At 38.0% G+C, this 23,178-nt stretch overlaps 1 protein-coding gene across 1 annotated transcript in view; it reads left to right on the top strand.

Moving 5' to 3' along the window:
* The first annotated feature begins 1,466 nt into the window (after window positions 1-1,466).
* Window positions 1,467-23,178, top strand: part of POU6F2 (POU class 6 homeobox 2) — a 322,671-nt gene continuing 300,959 nt past the window's right edge. Inside the window, exon 1 of the mRNA XM_075142989.1 lies at window positions 1,467-1,797. Within this exon, the coding sequence (XP_074999090.1) occupies window positions 1,693-1,797 (105 nt within the window). The 5' untranslated portion in view covers window positions 1,467-1,692. The remainder of the gene's footprint in view (window positions 1,798-23,178) is intronic.

The raw sequence follows: 23,178 nt of genomic DNA, 5'->3' as shown, positions 1-23,178 counted from the left end.
TTTTGTTTCTGATTTTTTAAATACTTACCAAAACTTCCTTTCTTAACTTTTTTCTTAGCAATTAAAAAAAAAATTGTATTACAAAAACTTGAAGAACGCAAAGTAAACTTGCTATTCCCTGCCCATCTCACTCCCCTCAACATGAAGTCTCTCTCTTCTCTACATGCATGCGTGTATACACATAAACAACATACACACATAAACATATACATACACATACACGTGTACTCCATCACATTCCAAACACTCCTGGATGCTGGATCTTAAAATTATATTGTAGGAAATATTAGACTAGCAAGTGCTGTGCCTACAGTTGGAATATTGTTGATATTCTCACATTTCTTTGACTATCACATGCTAAGATCAATATTGCCAATTCCTTTAAAAACGGGACAATAAGTTCAAAATATTGCCAGAAACTTACTTAAAATGAAAAGCGTGCATTATATTAAGCTTAGAGACTAGACTGCTTTTTTCTGCATATTTGCTTCTGACAGTCTTTGAAAAGCAGGTTGTTTGCACTAGTCACAGAAATGCAATTTTAGGAAGGCAGAAAGATGCACTAATATTTATATGAAGCTGTAATACAGCAAAAATGATATGGGCTGTTATTCTACTATATTGCCAGAGGACTGTATTGATCTTTGAAGGGTTAAAGTGCTACCGGGTTACATTAATGTCACCCTTCAGCAATCACTGGCCAATAACATATCAGCAATCAATGCTGCAGCGTGTTGTTCACAACACTCAATTTTTGGAGACAAGTGGCTGATATATTTTGACAAGAAGAAAAAATAGTCTTGGAAATTCTTGCAAATCTTAACTCATAGGGGAAGATATATGAAACAAACTGCTTCCATTAGAAAAAATGGTAATGTTTGCCTTCATAAGTAACAACGTTTTATGTCAGTTCAGTGGAGCAGTGAATGAACCAAAACTCTGCTAACCTTCAAAATGGAAAGGATTCTGTAAGTAGGATTTACATAGTCTGAATATTTTATATTTTGAGTGCTCATCACAGCTCGCGTAAACTAATACTCAAATATATATTTTCAATAAAGAAGACATTTGACTTCTGGTGGAGTAAAGCAGTGAGACACATTTTGGCTTGTGAGTACAGACAGGTTTCTCAGCCCCTGCTCCTTTTTTTCCCATTAGCAATTTTCTTCTATCAAGTTCTCATAATTTGTGCATGTCCAAAGAAGGCAATACAAGCCTCTTCACTTTGACACAAAAGAAACTTAAAGAAAAAAAATAATCGGGAACTCAAACAGCCATAAAGTAGAAGTACAAAGGGGGGAATAAAAAATAGAGGCTGCAAGAGGATGTGAGGGGTTAAAGGTCTGACCACTGTCTGCATATATAATATTATATCACCTTATCTGAAAAGTTTAGGCTCAAAAGAAAAGCCTCGGTTTAAAATACCTTTTAGGTTTATTAAATCTTTAGGCTGAAGATTACAGCAAGTGTTTTGTCTTTGGTGAGTAGCTGTTTGTCTCACTTTATTTACTTGGTATTGGGTATTTGTCAATGTCATTTCATATCTGCAGAAAATTCATACGTTTTATGGAAGTATGTATGTGTGTGAGTGTGCTGAAGGTCACATGACTGTTTCATCCTATTTGGTGGAGCAGCTTGACTTTTTTTCCCTTGCTTTTGGTGATGGTTGTGAGTGCAGAAGTTGATTGACAGATGCATGCCAGAAACCCCCATTCTCCTTTTCAAAGACTACATATGATGGATTGCGATCTTTCAGCTCAGCAGGACACAGGGACCATGCAAGCTGTAATTGGTCAGGTATGGAGTCAGCCATTTCTCAACTCCCCTTTTATTTTTTTTTTTTTTCCACAAGGGTCTAACCATATGATTCACATAATTCATATTTACAGTACCATCTTTCTATCTGTATCTTCAGCTACCAGTGAGTGTAGTACTGAAAGTGAGAAAGGCAAAAGAACCACAATAATCTGGCCAGGGAATCACTAGTTAAACCTAAAATACCTTGCTTTTCTTCTAACAAACCCAGTTTATAATTTAGTCAGAGCTTTGCCAAATCTATCTATTTATTAATTTACTGTTGTATTTTGTTTAAATGTGATGAAGTAGAAGAACTGAGGAGTGAAAGTGTTATGTTTGCTGGGGAGTTGCTTTCTATTTCTAATGCTGTTCATTATTTCTATATTGACTGTATTCCTGTATTACAGGCTGTGGATTTTTCTTTTTTTTTTCTTTTTTCTTCTTTTACTCCTAACCCAGATAATGTGTGATTGAGCTTGGTAAATGTAGTAGTCTTTGCTGCTGCAGAGGGGCAGCCTGCAAATTAAACACTGCCACAATCTGAAAGGTCCAGGTGGTCTGCTCGTGCTTCCTAATGCAATCCAGCACAACAGCTTTAATAAACAGCTCTATTTAGTTCTCCCTCCCTGTATCCAGGGAAGTGAACTGGTCTGGGGCTGCTGTGATGAAATGCCAGAAGAATATCTCTCAAAGGCCTCACAAGCTGATTTTTAGAGCTTTTCCGTTTTGTCGTCTTTGTCTTCCAAATGGGTCAGTGAGTCCTTCTCTTTCTGTTTTGTGATTTCTGATAAGTCTGTAGTTTTTATGTGTGTGTTTTAACCGTGCTGTTTCTAGCTTTAGCCAGAAGAGAGAAGAATCATTGTCTTTTCATTTGCTTCAAATAATAACCTGAAGTGGGGAAAGAAATTAAATTATTTTGTCCTGTTGTACAGGGAGGGCTGTTCTCCTATGAATGCAGCCGGAGTCGGATGAGGGTATCTGTTTTTCTTTTTCTAACAAAATTTGAAGTGCTCAACACTTTCTCATTAGCCACTGACTTGTAAATCAGTCTCTGGCAAAGGGTATTTTTTGAACTCTCAAAAGTTTGTGGTTTTTTGCATATGTTTCCAGTGTAGTGAACGCATGCTGCTGAGGTGATGACATAGTATTTGTGTTTCCTATATGTTGATACAATGGTGGAAAAATACGCATCCTACACACTGTTTTCAACTAAATTATAGCAAAGCACAGAAGTCCCTCAAAGCACATGGTTTATTAATACCATCGTACACAGTAATGCATTTCTGGGTGGAAAATGTCAAATATGTAATACCATGTTTACCACAGACTTTTATTGCTTTAAATATTTTAAAAATAGAAAATACATTTTTTATTAAAAATCCCCCAAACATTAACAGCTTTCTATTAGGCTGGTTTATACCTAAAAAGTGGGGCATGTTTGCCAGTATTACGTTGTGTGAAAATGTGAAAATATGTATTTTAGAGCGGGTTAATTACCTTTTTGTGTAAACTTGTTCAGTCTTACAGAAATATATTTAATAATTCTAAGGCAGATACAATGGCAAGGTTTTGAGCAAGTACACTTGACAGAAAATGTACCCTGAAACCTTGATAAATCTCAAAGCTTGTAATATCTCTTTAATGTAACTTTTGCTTTGGCATGTAAGAAAGTGTAAGTTAGCTATTTTATGTTTAATGCTTGCTAGCTCTCGGAAAGTGGTTTTGAGGCTGGAAAGGGTAGGAGCATGTTTTTTTCTGTGTGTAATACTCCATATTTCATCAATTAAAAAAAAGTTCAGTGAATGTCTGGGAAAATGTTTGTATCGTGTGTTAGTGTATTTCATTTCCTAAAAATCAATAACAAGGGCAAGCACTTCAAAGAAAAATACATTTCACTATTTTATGTGACTAAATTCTTTGGGTTTTTTATGTCAGAATTTATGGATATTATTATTGTGCAACTTAATATGTTAGGTGTTTCAAACATTTTTTTAGATCTGTATGTGTGCTTATTTACATATCATGTGTGTAAGTGTGCACATCCAAATGTGTTCATAAATCCCCCAAATGTTCAAGTATGTTTTTGTTTTGATTAATTGTCCAGTATTTTGTTGTTATTAGCTACATGTTAAGATAGAACAAAATGCTCATATTTTTTTCAGATAAAAATTATGTGTTTTCTAGTTGTATAATAAAAGAGTTACTTAAAACTTGGGAAGCACAGAGCAATCAGTATAATTACCATATGTTGCTGAAAATAGAAATAGACTTTCTCTGTGGACTCTAATACTCAGCTGACAAGAGAAAATAACTATCAAAAGACAAACCTCATGCTATAAAATCTTTCCATGCTGTAAGTCTGTATTTAGTATTGATAAAAAATGAAGGTTTGCATATTCAGTATGTGTATATTTTTAGAAGAAACATTCATTTCCTGACACTATTGTTTTAGAAAAAGTTCTTAAGAGTCCTTGTTAACTTTCAAACCTCTAAAAGCAAAAACTTTAAATAAATGTTTATCGTTTTGCCTTTTTATTTCAGAATTGCATTTTTCTCCAGCTGTGAGAATGAAATTTTGTTTGGACTAATTGTGCAGATGTAGCTTTAAATCCAGTCTTGTTTGCTGCTAATGGAGTGTGAACTTGCCTAATTAAAAATCCAAACTATACATGTATACCTCTGCTCCAATGGAGATCAGAAACACTAGCGGTTATTTGTAGTTCAAACACTAGTCTGCGTATGACACGAAAGTAATAGCAGGAGCATGCTGATTTAAAGGCATTTTCAACACCAAGTACTTGTTCATCATTAAATGCATTTTCCATTTTTTTTTTTTTTTATATTCTTGATTTTATCTGTCTCCAAGCACGAGTGTCCACAGTGGCTTCCATTGGTGATGGCAATGGTAGGCAGAGTGCTACAATCCTGACCATTACCTAGCACCTGAGTGTACTGGCTCCAAGGTGTGGAATTGCTTGTATACCTTCCCTCTGGATTTTTCCTCCCCCAAGCAAGCAATTAAACAGCCAAGTACTCTGAAGAACAACCTCCTTGCCTAGCGTGTCAAGATCTAGAAGCTCATTGCTCATTGTGATTTTGATGCATAACTGGAGTGTTTGGAATGAAACCCCAATCCCTGTCAGCAATAGTCTGTAGCATCCTTCCTTGCACACTGAACCATAATACCCGTTATTTCTTCAAATGTGTTTTGCTCTTATAGAAACGATTAGCTGGATTTTTATGCCATATTCCTTATATATCCTGAGCCCATCTAAATGGACAGGTAATTAATCGTGTCATCTAATTATTCCAATTATGCTGTATTTCCTTTAGCTTGTATGCTTTCTAAAATCTGCACTGTACCTTTCTCTTCTTTTTTTCCTTTTTTCCCCATTTTTTTTTTCCTTTTTTTTTTTTTTTTTTTTTCTTCCCCAGACCTGAGCTTGTGAGTGACAGGTTAGTTCATCAGCATTACAGCCCTCCTGTTTTTGTCTCATCTCATGCAGACAGGTCACTGTGTCCAATCACCCTTCTGGCTCTGCTATCCCCGGGGGAGCCCAGGCCAGCCTGCCATCTTGATCCACCGGCCTGAGGGCCCGGGCTGGCTGCACATTTCTGTGTTCACTGGTTCTTGCAAATATACTAAAATGAAAAGGGGGGGCGGGGGGCAGCTTAAATTAGATCTCTGTAAACTGAGAGGAAGTAAATTAGATAACATTCTTCTTCAAATAAGCAGGCGTTTGCAGTTATTATTGCTATGTTTGAGTTCTCTTTCTACATGTTAACTATGTTTATTTTCTGTATTTCAATGATATCCTCCATGTGATCTCATCATCTTGTAAAAGCTATTTATGCAAGGGTAAACATGCGCCCTTTCCCATAGAGAGTTCTGCTCTGAAGCCCAATTTATGAGGCTGATACATTGCTGCAGCCAAGGTGGGTCTTCCTGTTCTGTGTTTTAGCTTGTTGCTTTTTTTGTTTTGTTTTGTTTTGTTTTTCCTCACGATTAACAACAATAGAGCACGGGAATAAGTGTTTCAGAGAAGCCATTCATTTCCGTAACTCATGGGTCACTTTTCAGAAGTTTGATCTTTTGTCAGTGTTGTTTTGTAATGCAAATCTATACATATCCAGGAGTTTAATTTTTACCAAATGAAGATCAGATCTATAATGTTAGTTTGTCTTGAGCAATCTTTAAGTGATTCTTCTTGTGGTAGTAGGGAAGGTCTTTTTCTTTTGAAATACCTGTTTCCATCCCTAATCTAATATACAGAAGTGCGTATAACATATACAAACAGAAAAGAACCATCTTACATATAAATTTAAGACTCACTTTTATAATACAGCAAGGAATTGTGCCCTTTTGTCTACAGTTTGGGACAAATCCTGTTCTCTGTAGCAAGAATTAGACCCATCACTGTAAGCATGACTACTTGCATAAGTAAGGTCAGACTACTTGTCCCCTTGTCTGCTTAGTGTATGTATCTCCAACACAGACACTGTTGTCCTTTACAGTCACCAGCAGTTGTTTTCTGCAGTTCAAGACTGCGATGGAGGGACTTGTGGACAGGTACACACTGACTGTTGTTTTCAGTAGTAGAGAGACAATGTAAACAATAAGAATCATGTTTGAAAAACTTGAAAAACATATTTATTAATATTTATGAACAAGCTGGTACTCTGGTAATGAAGCATTCCATCTCTGCAGAAACCCACTGTTTTATACGCTCTCTAGTATACCATGTCCTTAAGAATTATTATTGTAAGGAGATGCAGGAATGTGGCTGTAATATTTTACAGTATAAATATTTGTTGTAGAGGAGTTTGGATCTCGTTAATTTAATATATGTAAATTCTTTGGTCCTAGGCCTGGATTCCAGCAAAAGAATGCATTTCTCTGTTGACTTTTGTTTTTACAGCAGAAAAGATGGATTTTCATCATTTTCATTCATGTGTAAAAAGATTTTTCTTGTTTTCACACCAAAATCGGGTTTTAATTGAAATCAGCCCTCCAAAAACATCTTTAGTCTTTTTTTCTTGTTGAATTTCTTTATTCTTTTCTCTTCTGTGCTACTCTGCTGTCTCATGTGTTAGTTTGTGGGTCAGGCCAATTAAGAGGTCAAATCTTTAAAAAGCTGTGATTTACACTTGGTGTATATTCACTATTATTCTCATTGTAAGAGAAAAATAAAGTATGTCAGATGACCTTTAAATTGCTGGGCAAGCAACACTCGTCCAGTGATGTAGATTTTTATCTTTAGGCAATGCATTTACATTCAAGTACCTCTGCTGTGTTTCCTAGATTCTAGACTGATAAACTAAATACCAGTCTGGGCCACTTTTGTATGTACAGTACATAGAAGTGACTGTGCTAGGCCTTTTATCTTACACTGACCTGTAGCTGTAACAAGACCTTTATTTTTCTTCTCTGATCTGAACTGCAACTCCAATGGAAGAAAATAAAAGGACAATTGAAGTCAAATTGTATATAGCATTTTCAACATTAGATGAGGACATGGTAAAATATTCTCTTTTCCTGTGATTTAAATCTCTCAGTGGCATTTGCTGCTTCTTACTCTGAAATTGTAAAAATGGCAGGAAGAACTTCAGATCAGTCAGTTCTGAATATATGCGTGTTTATCTCTTGTTAAACTTAACAGGACTTAAATGTGTACTTAAATGTTGGTCAGCAAATCACTTAAGCCCGTATAAGAAATCTGCAGCTGCTAAATCTTCAGATGCACGATACAATACTGAACTCACGTAAATAACACTTTGCAGGATCCGGTCCAACTTGCCTATTGAGTAACTGTCATTGCTAATAAATATAACAAAGTCTGGTTTAAATGCTAGCTAAATAATTGCAATCAAAACTCTTTTATAATTAGAACTGACTATTAGGATTGAAGATAGTAACTCAAGGCTCTCGAACACTTCTATTTTTTGAGGATGTCAGGGCTACAGGTAAATGGACTATAGCTTCAGGGTTTTTGTTTTATTGTTGGCTCTGAAACCTCTGTGATATGTAGGACTATTTCTTCAAAAGAGAAAGATTAGTTGTCGATATTTGCTGCTGATTCTCTGTTGACTGGTAATGCTGTTCCATAGGAGAGCTTTATCTAACTGTGAGATCAAAAGAAAATTTTGAAGATCAAGAGAATGTTCTAAATTTCTAGCCATTTTTAAAAGTGGTAGTGGGAGAAACTTGAAAAAAAAAAAAGGGGGGCGGGTGGAACACGGGACAGGGGACCCAAAAACCTTTATTCGAGCCATCCTCACATGGTGAATTAAATTTTCTTAAGCTGTTTAGAATACATTTTGTAGTTACTAATAAGCCTGTTTTTTCTAAGAGTGGTACAATTTGTATATGCCATGCTATATTATAGCAAAACTAGGTCCAACAAACTTTTATGCACATGAGTAATAGCAATTGATGTCATTAACACTGGTGCATACACTTGAAGAAATGTGTTTCAGAGATGAGAGCCTCGGAAATGGATCTTGCTGTCTGGTGTAGTTGCACAGCTGTCCTATGCCCTTTGCTCATGTGAATGAGGATTTACAGGGTAGGACAGATAGCTGTTCTTGTCAAAACAGATGGGTCTTGTCTTGATGGGCTTTGCTGTACCACCTTACTGTAAAAGAAATCAAATCGCAGTGCTGCAAAATCTTACTTGCAAGAGTAATTTTTCATCCTGTGATATTTCCAGCTAGTGTTACTTAAACTACTTGCTAAATATGATCTATTCCCATAGGTAACTCTTTCCAGGATGGGGCTCTGAACCCACAGATGGGGAAGGGCATTGTAAAAAGAAACAGGTCCTTAAGCAAAAGAAAAAAAAATGTTAGAAAGGAACTTCATGCTACTTCAGTCAGTGATTCCATCAAGTAATTTTTATTTTACAAGTTTCTAGCATTTTCAAGGATCTCAGACTCATGTGTGTTTAGAAGACACAATCCAGCTGTGTAATGGCACTTCCAAAAAGGAAATAATATAAGGGCAACAGTAAAAGACAAAAGTAGTTTTTTAGTCACCCCCTGCTATGGAAACAAGAGTTTCAAGCAATAGAAAATAACAGAGTATGAGGTTTTTACAAGCAGATTAGTGAAAGTCATGTTAATACTATTACAGAACAGCTGCTGTTAGACATATAATAAGAGATAATTCTGTATCAGAATGTTGTCTTTTCCACTAAACTGTTTACATCTCTAACTGCTTTTCCGCTTACTGAGCCAACTTGTGAAGCTCTAACTCAGCTTTTACTTGAGCTTTGCTCATGTTTCATGTGCAATGAAGTATGGAGGAGTTTGACTGGAATAAAAAGTCTGATTTTTTTTAAAAGCTGGAGGCTTTAGCCCATTTCTGGAAGTCATCTTGGGGGGGGCGGTGTGGAGTAAAAAAAAAAAAAAAAAAAAGAAATTTGCAGACGGACTAAGACTGAAGCAAACTAAGACTGAAGCAACAATATTCATGACTAAAACATTTCATATCCTTATCTCAAGCTTACGACTTAAAATCACGTTGTCTCCCATCAACGGCAAGCTAGCATTAGCTTCCATTTATTCATAGTACAACACATTAAAAACTGTGATTATTACTTTTTTTATTTATAACAATAGAGAACTGTGCCTGATTGTTAATGAATCCAGCTTTAAAAATAAATAAGGGCTAAAGGTGCAAATAACTCCGACACTCTTTAAGTCTGGCAGTTCTGAGATACTGTCGTGATGGCTACAGCTGTTGGTACTGGAACCAGATGCTGCCAAGTGCTGAATGCTTCCAGAGTCCTGGACTTCCCACCAGCTTAGTTAGGCAGCACTCTGTTCCAGCAAGGCCTGAATATTTTCAGTCTTCTTTGAAGGCAGGATTAGGCCCTAAAGCACACGAAGGGAAATTTTTTTATTTGATTTTTTTTTTTTACTGCTCAGACATTGTTAATGAAGGAAAAATTAAAAGGTCTCCCAGTTTAAACATTGTTCTATTTAAAGTGAAATAAAATAACCTGGAATAAAGGAAAATTATGCTGCTCTAGGAAACAAACAGCTATCGCAGGATTCCTGGCCGTAAGTCTTACCTTCCCTTCACTGTGCCTATCCCTTTCTGTGTACAAAACGTGCTTCACATTCTTCAAATGGATTATACAAAGCAGAAATAATATCTGCAAACAAGAAGCTCTCAGTCTTTTGGAGGAAAGGTTGAAAGTTGTGGCAAATGTGAAAGTGGCTTCTAATGTGGAAGAATAAAGCAGAGAACATCAAACTCATTTCACTTAGTGTCATTCATGATGATCTATCATTATAGTCAGGGCAAACTGTGATCTCAGAGCTGAAACAATTTTGTCCATTAAGAGGAAAAAAACAACCCCAAAAACCAGAATGTTCCAGCTTGGTTCTTATATCCTTAGGGTTGTAATACTGAATTCAGAATTGGGGAAGCTTAATCTTGCAGCCAGGTTTGACAAGATGCTGGTTGAACAGTAGTCAGAAGTGATGGTTTGTGTGTTGTAATGCCCATGGTGGAAAATAAAGAAAGATAAGAAGATTTTCCCAGAAGTTTGGATGCAGTATTCACCACCTGATCCAGCTTCTCACTGAAGTAGGCAAGAAAACCTGTATGTGCAAGTATGTGCAAAGCTTACAATTTCAAAGCCTGACAGAAGAGAAACTGGAGTGCTCTAAAACAGCACATGAGGGTTTGCAATGGCTCTGAACACAGTTATCTTTTTGTTTGTTTGTTTTAGTGCTGCTGCTTATTTGAAGGGTGATCTTGAAACCATTTAAGCACATCCACAAGTATCCCCACAGACTTATTGGCAAAGCTCACATGAGCATTGTATCGTGCATTAGACTATGTTGACGCTAAAGGCTTGGATCTCGCCTGGCCTCAATGGGATACAGACATGTACAGCTGAAAAAAAAATTAAGCCAGTTCTCCAAGTCCACTCAGTTAATCCTGGAGAGTGGGAGGTGGGGGTGGGGGGGAGGTGGTGGTGGTGTAGGCAAAAACCTGGAGGGCTGCATCTGAAATCTTGGAGGGTTGAGCAATGGACTCATTGGCAGGTGTTCAGAAAGTAAAAGACCTGGATTTTGAATAGTCAGACAACAAAAAAAGGGCTGAAGACTGGAGTTGCTTCCCCTGAAGATATTGGTTTCTGTTTATTTTTTAAGCTCATGCTGGATTCTTAGCAAGAGGAGAAATTGAGGGTTGCCCCCTAACTAGGGATTTAGAGTGACTCTGTAATGAATTTTAACCCAAGAGGCACTGTGGATAGTCGGCAAACCTTTGTTCCATTCTGCTCGTGTCCTTATGCTAGACCCATCACTGTAGTTATTAGATCTCAAAGATTACATTCTTTGATCTAGTGCTTTCTAAATCCTTAAACCACAGTTTATTTATTTAAAAGGTTATATCCAGCATTGGATTGGACTGTAAAGTACCCTTTGACTCTTTCATGAAGGACACAGTAGAAACACATGCTGCCGAAGGAGTATTTCCTTCTGAACATGAAGCACCACAGCATTTTATTGAATTAAGAACTGCACATGGATCTGTGCTTTTAATCTGGCCAGTGTGTTGAGAATTTTTTTTCTACCTCATTGGTATTATGATGTCATTCATTTCTGATACAACAGGCATTTATTAGGGTATGTAGGTGAATTTCATTTACTCTCTAAATTAAAAGAACTGCAAAGAAACCTCATATTTCCCTAAGAAAATAAAAGCACGCTAAACCTCAAACAGATGTTAAAAATGAGTACGTTCAGGATGTGTTCTTGGGGTATCTTTTTCATCTGATGTTTACCAGGGTGCATCACAAATAACTCAGTGGAGCTAAACAGACCTACATTTGGGTAAACATGATCATCAGCAGCTTTAAGCTTGTTCCATCAGATTCAGAAGCCCTTACATGACCAAATTTACCAGTGTAGTCTACAATGCTTGATTAATTATGAACTGTGTGATGTGACTCCCAAGCTAACCAGCAAGAAGGCACAGAAAGCAAAAGAGGAGGACACTAAAATTGAGCCCAGTGTGCTCCATCTCCTGACTGATATTAATTATACTGTATCCACACTAGTCTCTCTTTTTTTTTTCCCAATCAGTCCTGCAAGGCAAACTGTAAAAATTCTCATGTAATTTCCCTTAATTCTGGAGAAACCAAGACTGAAATTGGCACCTCAAAAGAGAAATCTTATTAAAAGTAGGTATTATTGTTTCATTTTTTAATGCTTGTGTTTGGTTATTTTTCTTTTTTGAGAAGCTTAGTCCCTGGAGATAGTAGCCTGATTCTACTTTATACTGAGACCTCTTTATACTATCTGGCAGTACAAACCAGCTGTAAAGTGAGTGTAAGAGTAATTTATTTATGTGTACTTCAAAGCTCTTTTATATTTCCAGAATGGTAGAAAACTACTATAATGTAAATGGGAATCAGGGCCAAATAAATAGATGGACTGGAATTTCCATTTTTTTCAGATGGAAGTGAAAAAGGAATAGGCAGAAATCAGACTGGAGGAAGAGAGGAAGGACTAAGCCTTATTTAGCTACAAATAGGCATTCATTAACATCCATTTTGAATTGAAAAACAGACAAGGTGAAAGGGCCAAATCCTGTTTTACTGGCCACCATCCATACCTTTGCTGGCAGTAATGAAAACATGAAAGGGAGGGAAGTGAGCACCAGTCAAACCACAGCAGTTAGCACCTGACAGCACAAACAAAACAAAAAAAAGGCTGCTTTCTCAATCAGTCAAGTGCATTATGGTTTTAAAATGAGTATGCTTAAAACAAAAGGCTTAATCTATTTATCTCTTTTTTTTTTTCCTTTTTTCTTTTTTTTTTTTTTTTTACCCCATGGCTGCAGTGTTGCTTGCTGCGACATTTGGCAAAGATCTGTGTTTCCAGAGCATTATTCAGTTAGTACACCTGGATTAGTGAAAAAGAAAACAAATGGAATTAATAAGAATTAATGTCAGTTAAATTCCCCCTTTCTATACTTTATATTGTCAGATGAATTCTTCAACTCCAAGTCAAAGGGTGAATAAAAACAGCAAACAAAGAGAGAAGAAGCAAAACAAAGAATGACAATTATGCTAATGGGAAACATCTTGAAATTTAGTCAGACATGGGAAAAAATATTAAAATAGCAATTTGGGGGTTGACCCAAGAGTTTTCTTTGAAATTTTGAGAAGCTTCCTACTCCATTTTATTTCATAATCCCTTTTAAGCAGGCATGTAGGGTGCTTAAGGGATTCTGTGAAGGTTGTGAGATATTTCTCTCTTTGCTTCCCCATTTTGTGAGAGCCCATGGGAAAAATATTGGCAGGGCTTATAGAACCTTCTATAATTGAAGTAGCCCAGTATTTCCTATCTTAAGACCTTTGCTGCTGCTGCTGTTAGTGTTTCCACCTGGTTGGCTACCTCTTGCTGAATATTTTTGAAGACAATTTCAGCTAAAATATTTCAGTGGTTCCCGAAGAGGATAGGGAAATATGGGATAGTTTTGCCCATTTTAAAGACACCCTATATTTAAGAGCAAAACTCTGAATTTGGTGAGGAGTAGGAGCATTGTCTGTGAGATGTCTCTTCTGGTATCCTATGACAATCCACCCATGTTTGATTATGTTCCAAGCCTTTGAAAAAGGTAGTTGGCACATGTTTACTTGGCAGCTCTAAACAGCTACATTCCCTAAAGATTCACAGAAAATAAAGGTGTGAAAGGAACCTCAGAAAGTCATCTGCACATAGACAGGATCAGCTTATCTGAGTCACATCTGACAAGTATTTGTCTAAGTGCTTCCTGAAAAACTCCAACAGCACCAATTCCACAGTATCCTTGTGCTATTCATTGAGTTTAACTATCCCTGTCTTAGCGTGCACTGTTAGAAAGTTTTCCTTGCGGCAAAAAGAATCTTTCTTGCTCCAAGTTAAGCCCATATCTTCTTCCCTCTTTTAGGAATATCAGGTTATTTCTGTCCCCCCTTGAAAGCCTAGCTTCTAACTTGGCCCGTCTTGGGAAATGGCAGAGGTGGCACCAGGGACCCTCATTCTTCTATATACTCAGTGACCACCCTCTGGGGGAGATGGAGAAGGAAGAGGCGTGATTCAAATGAAGACAGGACAAGAGCCAGGGAAGATATAGGTATAGATTGAAACAACGAGTGCACAAGTAGTCAACCAAGACTAAAGAGTGCTGAGGGATGGAGAGGAAAAGTAGGAGCTTGAGGGAAGAGTGGGTCCAAGAGAGGTTGCGAACTGTGAGAGACAGTGGGGAAGAGGACTTGCCCTGTCTGTGGGCAAGATGAGATAAGAGGAGCAATGGAGAGGGGCCTGGACCTGGCTGGGGATAAAGACAGAAACAGAAAATCTGTGGGGCAGGTTCCCTCGCTGCTCGGAAAATTCTGCTGACAAATCCCGCTGGCAAAGTATCTCAGTTTTCCTTTAAAAAATATGTGAAGCTGCATGCAAAATGTGAAAAACATTATTTGTATTGTTAAGCCATGTAATTCAAATGAAGTATTTGTACAGCCATAATTTATTTTCCTTGTAAATATGTATAATAATAGACCCTTTAATTATGTAAACAACTACATATACCGCACAGGTTATGTTCCTTTAGTGTGACCTCTATACTTACACACCTCTACTTACGTTTCCATAATAGTATTTGACAATATAGATAATATTTTATTATACTTCTTTCTGAATATTATATTTGATATATAATGTTTTTTGGCTTCCTAGAAATTGCAGAAAGTTTATGTATGTATGTATACATATACACACATATATATACACATATATGTACATGTGTGTATATCTATACTTGGGGCCAAATTCCAGAAAAGTCTTATTTGATTTGAAATGTTCGGGAGGGTTTGGATTTTCATAATTTTTAAAAACTAAAAAAAGAGAATTTTTAAAGAAAAAGTAACTTTGAATTAAGCACTCAAACTCCTCTTCTTACAAAATGCCAAACTGAAATACATGGACTTTTTTTCTTTCTTTTTCATATGAATGGTAAGATTAAAGGTTCTAACATAGCTGAATTTTCATTTTGAATGAAAAATTTCCCAGAGATCTTGCCATCACTATTTCCAACAGACAAAACTTATCAACTTATCCAGTAGTTTTGCTAGAACAGTGACTGACATCTAGATTTTTGGACATCTAGATTTTTGGATATGTATAGACACCAATCTTTGTACAAAGTAGACACATGAAACCCCTATAATAGGTGGTACTTGGCTCTTAACTCTCCACAGCCTCAATTAGTTATTTACAATGCTAAAATTGGAAGCATTGCAAAGCCAAGTGTTTTTTCACTTCAAGTGTCTAATACAGTTCCTCTACTGCAAAGTAAAAGCTTCAGGTTACTACAGAGAAACAACATTAGATTATTATTTGAACAGATATAATTGCTACTTTCAGCAGCTTGAAGTCACTTTAATTCCTATACTATGCCAATTTTATCTCTGATGGGAGGGTATAATCTGCTGAAACTTATTTAACTTTTCTTCAGCATTATTTACAATTGCGACTATAATCTAATGTATGATTCAGAAAGAGCATGCCGTCATACTGAACGAGAACTGGGAATGGGTAGCTAGTACAAACCACTTATGTGGGGCAGAGTGACGTGCAAAAGGAAAGGAGTAATTGCCAACATGGGGGTGTGAAAAAGGCAGGATTAGAAGAAAGGGGGAGATGCAGGGTGGAAGGAGGGTATATCAGCTAGAGAAAAGGTGTTTTGGGAAGGCTGAAAATTTCAGATTTATTTTTTAGTAGGTTTGTTACAGTTTTGTATATTGAACTAGTGGTAATAAGGACTCACAAACGTTGAAGGTTAGGACTAGTAGCCAGGATTAGGCTGTGGCAGAGAGCTATGTGAAACAGTTGTGTACAGGAAGACTGAGGATAATAAAACTACATCCATGTAATCTCCTTTCTCTTCACCTTTATCCATTCAGTATCTGCTCAGATGCAAGTTCAGGGACCCATCTTGCCAAGCATCAGCAAAGCATGCTTCTGGTAGTGGTGCAGTAACAACTGAGACAGGTGTAATACCAGGGCTCGATCCCATCACCTTCCTGTTCTTTATCGATACTTTGCAAAACTTTTAGCTGTTACCAACGTTAATGTTAATCTCTTAAATTCCATTTTTATGCCTTAACTGAAGGTAGATTGGCATAGGAATTGTCTGGTGGCAAATTGGGACCTACAATATTTCAGATAAAGGTTACAAAACCAAGAACAAGTCTATGAAGCTGTCCTTAAAAGTGACTTACATCCAGAGCTGTTCTGTTAGCAGAAGCGTTGCTGGCTGTGGTACCGATCCCCCCTGCCCCGCAATGTGATTTAATGATTCTTCTGAAATTGCTTTTCTAAAAGACACTTTGTTTTTTGGTCAGTATCCTTCTGCTTTGGATCGGCTTCTGCTTGGTAAATGCCACCTTGGACATTCACTGCATCTACAACTGTCTCAACCATGAGTAAGGCTAGGAGGATAAAGTATATATTTTAGGCCCCCTTTCATGCTTTCATCTGGTAAACATCTCCCCTTCAGGCTAGAGAAAGAGAAGAACAACTACTATTTGATTAATTTTACTAAAATAATACTTTTTTTTGTTTTTTTATTCACAAATGATGTGATAAGAATGGGTTTCATATGCAAGCTCACATTGGTATCTGGGGTGTGTATCTGTAATTTCTTTATGCTGTAGTCCCACGTGGGTGCCCCTGTGCTCAGGGACAGCCGCTGCTGGCATCAGAGGCAGCAAGTGCCAGGTAGGAAGACTCAAAATTTGGTTCTTTAGCTCAAGGGTGGCATGCGTAAGACGTGTAATAGTATCATGCAATACAGTGGGGAATGCGCCGTGAAATATACAGCAAATTTTCTAGTGAAGGTTATTTTTTCCGTAACTTCCAGTTTTGCCAGTCTGTGCAGTGACATCAACTTCTTTAATTCTTACACTGTAGAATTTTAGGCCCAGAGTTTTAACTGTAGCATTTCCCCTGCAGCTTCTTGGTCATGAGTAAGCTTAGTCACATGTATAATCCTTTTAAATTTATGTAGAAGATACAAAAGGTATAGAGGACACCGGCTGGATCTTAATTACACAAGGACACTTATTTACATCAGCTGCAGTGGAAATCAAGCAGCACCTTTACACAGGGAGGTGTGAGGGAGCCGCTGCCCCTAAGGTTTGGGGAGCAGGGCCTGTCCCCACAGCACCTGAGCGGGGCAGGCCTGGAATGGCAGCCAGGGATGGCCAAGTCCAGGCCACCATGCAAGGCAGCAGTCAGGTAAGAGGCCGTGCCAGGACATGGGGCCTATGGCAGGGCTGTGGTGAGCTGGAGGCCAGCACAGCTGTGGCATTGCTGGGCTAAATGGGGCCATGGGCAGGGTGGGGGAGGCCCCAGGTCTGGCTGCTCAGGGCAGTTAAGGCCTGGTATTGCCCTAGGAGGAAGCTGTGAGCAGCTGGACACCAGGCCGGCCTTTGGGCCATGGTCCTGCTCTATAAGGAAGGGGCTGGGGATGGGTTCGCTGTGTGGTGCAGTGCTTCTGCCTTCTGGGCCTTTTAAACCCAAAATCCTGATTCATGTTGGGCCTGGATTTAAGACCAAATTTTTTCTGAGGGGGCACGTCTACATGGGGTGCAGGAAGGCAGGCTGAGGGAGCAGAGGAGGTGCATAAATGTCCTCTGTGCGTGAGTTCCTTTAGGAGGGGCAGAGCATGGTCTCCAGTCCTTGTCCTCCTGGTGCTGCTGGGTGACTGGTGCCAGGCTAGCAGGGTGATGCTGAGCCCAGGGCACTGAGGCTGCTGGCCATGCATCTGATGGGATCTACAGGCACACAAGTGCAGGCTCAGTTTTAATGCTATGTCTTGAGGGTGCTCTGGGTTCCTGCTGCTCCAGGTGATTCACAACTCACGTAAGTATCATTCTAGCTGTGGTGACAGGTGCTGTTTATGTAACCCTGATATTGTTGGATTGTGGGGTGTCTCCTAGTTCATATGAAATAACCAGCAAAGATCCTGTTAATTGTAATAGGGTAAGGATTTGCCCTATATTTTCATTGGAAAACTTGTGTTGGAGTAATTTAAAAACTGGGTAAGTACACACAGAAGGGGTGTTGCTGAATTTCAGCCAAGAGCTTCCATTTTGTCATAACTGACCCTGTGCTAAGGCCCAGGTCTTAAAATGGTGCAGGAATAGACTCAGGCAGGTGCCAGCATCTACTTACCTAGAGAGTCTCCTAGCAAAATACAAATAACAATAAGAAATTAAGGAGAAAAATTTCTTTCCGAGTTGCTTCCTAAATCAGAGTTATGAAAATACAGATCAGAGATCCATGATAAAGATGTAGCCTGCTCTCCAGCATGTAGTTCAAGTTTGGAAAATTGTTTGGTTTATTTTTCTTTGTTTTGGTAGAGTCTGACTTTCCCACGGATTATTGTTTAAAGGCTGAAAAAAAAAAACCAAACCAAAAACAGTTTCAAGACTGAATTTTTTGAGAGGTGGAAATCTCTTCTTCTTCAGAGGAAAGATGTATCACAGATGAAAAAGTAGAATGTTAATAGAGAGCTTTGAAAGCTGTTTTTAAAAGGAGGAATTGAGAAATAATTATTATACCAGGTATGGGTTTCATGTTTTTTTATATTGGGTTCTTTTTCCCAACAGCCTGATGAAGGCTTTGACATTTAAGCAGCAAAGATGAGAAAGCCAAGGCTTACAGATGCATCCTCTTACCTCAACTCTCATACTATCACTGCAAAATTCCTGTTAGGCTAAACAGAATCACAGTCAGGCAAAAACTGAATTATTTTGAGAATCTGTCCTTTGCTGTGCTGCACCAAGCATTGCATTACAGTATTGCTAACAGGCTTTCTTCTCAACAGAAGGTGTGTTGGGTTTACAACAGTTAGCATTCACTATGGCTGTTTTTTTGTTCTCTGCTTGTAGAGGACTTCTACATGAAAGGGTTTTATTCTTGAATAATATTATGTCACTGCGACTGCATCTTTCTTAAAGAATCTCTCTTTAGTGTACTTATATATTCCAAAGTGTTTTACAAATGCAACATTCTCTGGCTTCTGAGCCCTTCAGCTACCTGTAAGATGAAATGGAAAAATATGTAGTTGAGCCTAGTGGTTTTACATGGCAGTGTGTGTATGGAAGTAGACAACGTGTTACCAGTGGAGTTTAAAGAAGTGCACCAGTGTGGAGCTTGGGCAGGATATCAGCAGTGCTCTGGGGGGGATTTCCATTGTCCTCTGATGGGGGGGAGGGGGGGGGAGCGGGGCAGAGAAGTAGCTCTGCAGCTGCACTTGTGCAGGCTGCTTTTTAACCATGTTTCTCATTTAGAGAATAGATCACAACGTTAATGTGCGCTTAGAAACATGGGGTAGTGTTTGGCTTTTGAAGCACTCATTCTCCTCCTTCTGTGTTTCTACTAGGTGCTCTTTCCAATCTAGGAGCTTGTCCTCCCCAGTACTGCAGCTCCACTTTGGGTGGGTAACAGCATCAGTAGGTGGAGCTCAGGTGTACTGGGCTCAGTTCATATCCCTTCTTTCTATAGTTCACAATAGGCATTCATTCATTTTATATTTGCTGCTTCCTAGCAAAACCTGGTAAAATAGCCCACTCCATTCCTATACCAAAGGAAACGGAGCTAGAACATAAAATGGCATGTAAATTTACTCCTGTTGATTTTTTTTTTTTAATACAGGACCTTGTTCAAAACACAGGCTGTATGCATGGACGTTGTTCTGATACTGTGACTAAACATGCTGTTATCAATATTGCTAAACAGACCTTTATCATAAGCACAGTCAGACCAAGTGTAAATACTAATTAGGACCTAATCCAAAAATCTATCAAAGTTTGTGGCAAGATTCAATGTGCTTTGGACATGTCCCAAGGTAAAGAATTAATCACTATTTTAGCAGGGTTCTGCCTCTGCAGTTGAGAAAATTACCTTGCTAACGAGGATCTATTTTGTTTACCTGAGTCCTCCCATGTTCCAGAGCTCTCCTCTTTTTACCTTGCTGGAAATAATGTGTAAGCTCATAACAAGTATGAACTGACTGCAGAGAAGCAGCAGCAGCAAACACTACCTTGCTGCCTAAAGAATGCCATAATGGAAACATACTTGTATAAATAAAACACAGGGCATTTATCCAACTCTACTGTATTGTCAAGCTACAAACTGCGTTAAGCTTGTTTAAAAAAGTCTGTGGGAAAAGGGTGAAAATTCTGGCTTCACTGAAGTCAACAGGGATTTATTCATTAACTGATATCACCTGGAAAATTTGTGGTAGTTACAGGTACAGAAAGTCTGTGCTGGGGACAGAACAATTCCAAATCTGCTCTGAAGGATCTTGATGAATTGAGATTATGGAGAAATTGCTACCTTCCAAAAGCTGTGTATTGACTAATACCCAGTGTACCATGAAGGAAGCTAAAAAATAACTGCTCCAAAATCTGAAGGTATGTTCATTCTCAGTGGGCTAAAGAACCCCATCTTCCAAGGATGAATCTTTTTTTATTGCTCCCTTCTGCTTTGTGGCAGTACCTATGTTTTACTGTAACCATTCACAGCTTCGGGAGCGGCAAGAACATTCAACACAAGATTCCTGTTAATTAAATATCCCATTTATGACAATATTCAATACAGCATTTTAATGGTTTATGTAATATTTTGGTATTAATACACACATTTTCTTGGAATATGTACATTAGGACCCTGTGATATGTAAAAGTTACTATGGCAGCAAACTTCAATTGATATACTTTCAGGCTCAAATGGATCTGCTTCAGTAATGTTCTAGTCACAATATTTTTGAGCCCTGCTTGTATGGGAGAAGCCCTGCTGAAGTCAGTGGTGCTCCTCATGCCCTTAAAGTTCAGGGTATGCTGCAGTATGGACTAACCTCTGAATGGGCAAATGAGGTCAGTGCGGGAATCTCCACAGTAGGGTTGATGCAGTAGTCTCCTTTTCCTGCTCCCTGGGCTATCGGTATGTAATCGCCCTTATCAACTTGAATATATTTTTGGGATCAATGTTGAGTTGTCCAAATGTCACCTGATTAGCTTAAAGAGAAATATCATATAGAATATGCACAAGTGATGCATTCATTTCTACAGAACATCCGAGAGATTTACTTCTGTTTTTCTGTTTCTGTTATACAATCTATGCAAATGAAAAGACATGTATTCATATAAGATGCTGGCTGTATATAAGCATCCAGACAGACACACAACTTCATGATGCTTACAATCCTTGCTTAAGTGTAGCTTAATTGGACCTTAATATGTTGATTCTGTTCCTTCGAGGAAACAGATACTTCTTTTCAAGATCAGATTTAAACACATTTTGGTATCTTTTCTTTCCGCTCAGAATTTTGTCATTTTCATCTGGTAAAAAGTTTGTTGCTGCATAAATGGGAATTAACACTTATCACAGTTTTTAGGAATTAGTGTAGAGTTAATGTTACCTGAAAGGATTTTAAATCATTACAAGTATTTCCTAAACTTAAATCATTACAAATGTCTCCTAAATGAGAGACTGAATTCATTTTTAAATTCTTAGATTGGAGACCAACATAAAACTGCAGCATGTTTCTGGTAACTGGAGGGATGTTGCACTTTGTACAATTATATATTTTAATGGAAGAATTGCTGGCACACCTCCATCTACATAATTTAGGGAAACTTTTAAAGAATTTCCAATTTTCCAGATGTACTTGCATGTTTTATGAATCTTGTAATTGTCAGTCAGTAAGTTTCCTCCTCCAACCTATAATTATGGCTATACTTTTTAAATGTGTGTCTGTATGTCTTCTGATGCTTAATTTCTCATATGGCATTCATCTGCTCTGACTTAGGCATCTTAAAAATTATATGTCAAAGTCTGAGCCAGTCACTCTAAAGCCTATTTTCTCTCTAAGTACTATAAAGGAAGGCAAGGACTGTAAGCTAACTGGAAAGTCTTATTGAACTCTTATAAGTAACTCCTAAGTTAGGAGATATGAACTGTACCTTTCATTATATAGCAGTTATAAACAAATAATTGTTTAAAAAGCTATTTTTGAAATTCTAGCTGGCAGGTTAATTCTCGCAAATGCATTTCCAAAGCGTGCAATTTTGACTTGATAGAAAGAGTGTCCTAAGCAATGTATCAAAGTTGAGGGTTGGAAATGCTCCAACTGTCCTCCATCGGAGGAGGAGGACAACATGTGTTTCATAGTGGAGTCCGTTTATATTAAATAGTCAGAAGAGATTTTTTTTTTCCCCCTCATATGAAGTATTATCTTGATTTCTTTTTTTTTTCCTGAATCATCTGGTATGTGAGGATATGTTTCCCTCCAAAAAAGTTTTTAAGAATATCATGAAATAAGAATTTTTCATAGAACAAGTACTGACTGTCACGTAATTTTTATGCGAGTTTAACAGTAGTTGGGAAGGGAGAAGCATCTTGCAAAAAAAGTTCCATTTTTATAAAGAGCTTTTTCCACTCAAATATTACTCCATAATAATATATAATCACTTCATAGTGATTAATGCTGAACAACGTAAAGAAATTATTAGTGAATGGAGGCCTCTTGTTTGGCCATGTTATCTGGACCTCCTTTTGACCATTATTTTCAGAGCTTGCCAAGTGCCTCACGTCCAAAAGTCGTGTCCTTTTGGAGAGCCTGGAACTGGGCTCTCATGAATTGAGAATTACTGGTCTGTCTTAAGTTCTCATTGTGTAGTTCTTCACAGCAAGCAGTTCTTTAGTATGTATGCATAGTGATATCTGGCGTAGGCTTGTTGGTTAGTGTTTATCAGCTATCAGCAATGACTGTTGTAACATGTTTTACTTTTCTTTTAAGCAAAGTTATAGTGTGAAATTGAAGGTGTTGATTTTTCTGATGCTTGGCTTGCTAGGGTATGTAATGATGTAGTAATAACAAATACCAAATGTAAAAAAAAAAAAAAAAAAGTCTAAGGTAAAAATGAACAACCTTAAACAGCTTTTTGTAGGCAACAGTTTGTTTGCTGAATTTCTTCACGGTAAAAAGTTTAAGTTCTCCATTTGTTGTTCTTTACATTTCCAGTTACTGTCCAGCCAAAATTTACTGGGGGAAAGAAGGCCTGGAAGTGCTGATATGCTTGTAGGCAGCCCTGGTCCCCTAAAGGTAGCTTCCTTGCTCTCTTCTGGCTGTCCAGTGCCACACATGAAATTTCTAGAGAAGCTGTGAGTTTCAAAGGGAGCCAATGCGGTGCTGGTGCTATGCCAGAGGAGTTGGTGATGAAAGCTCTTAGGAGACCCAAGGTGTCTCCAGATAAGGCTCTGAGCAGTAGTCGCACTGTCACCATGAGACACGCATCAAGG

The sequence above is a fragment of the Calonectris borealis genome, chromosome 2 (genome assembly GCF_964195595.1).
Source record: "Calonectris borealis chromosome 2, bCalBor7.hap1.2, whole genome shotgun sequence".
NCBI classification, from domain to species: domain Eukaryota; kingdom Metazoa; phylum Chordata; class Aves; order Procellariiformes; family Procellariidae; genus Calonectris; species Calonectris borealis.
Note: the sequence above shows the minus strand (reverse complement) of the source record. Positions and strands in the feature narration are given on the sequence as shown.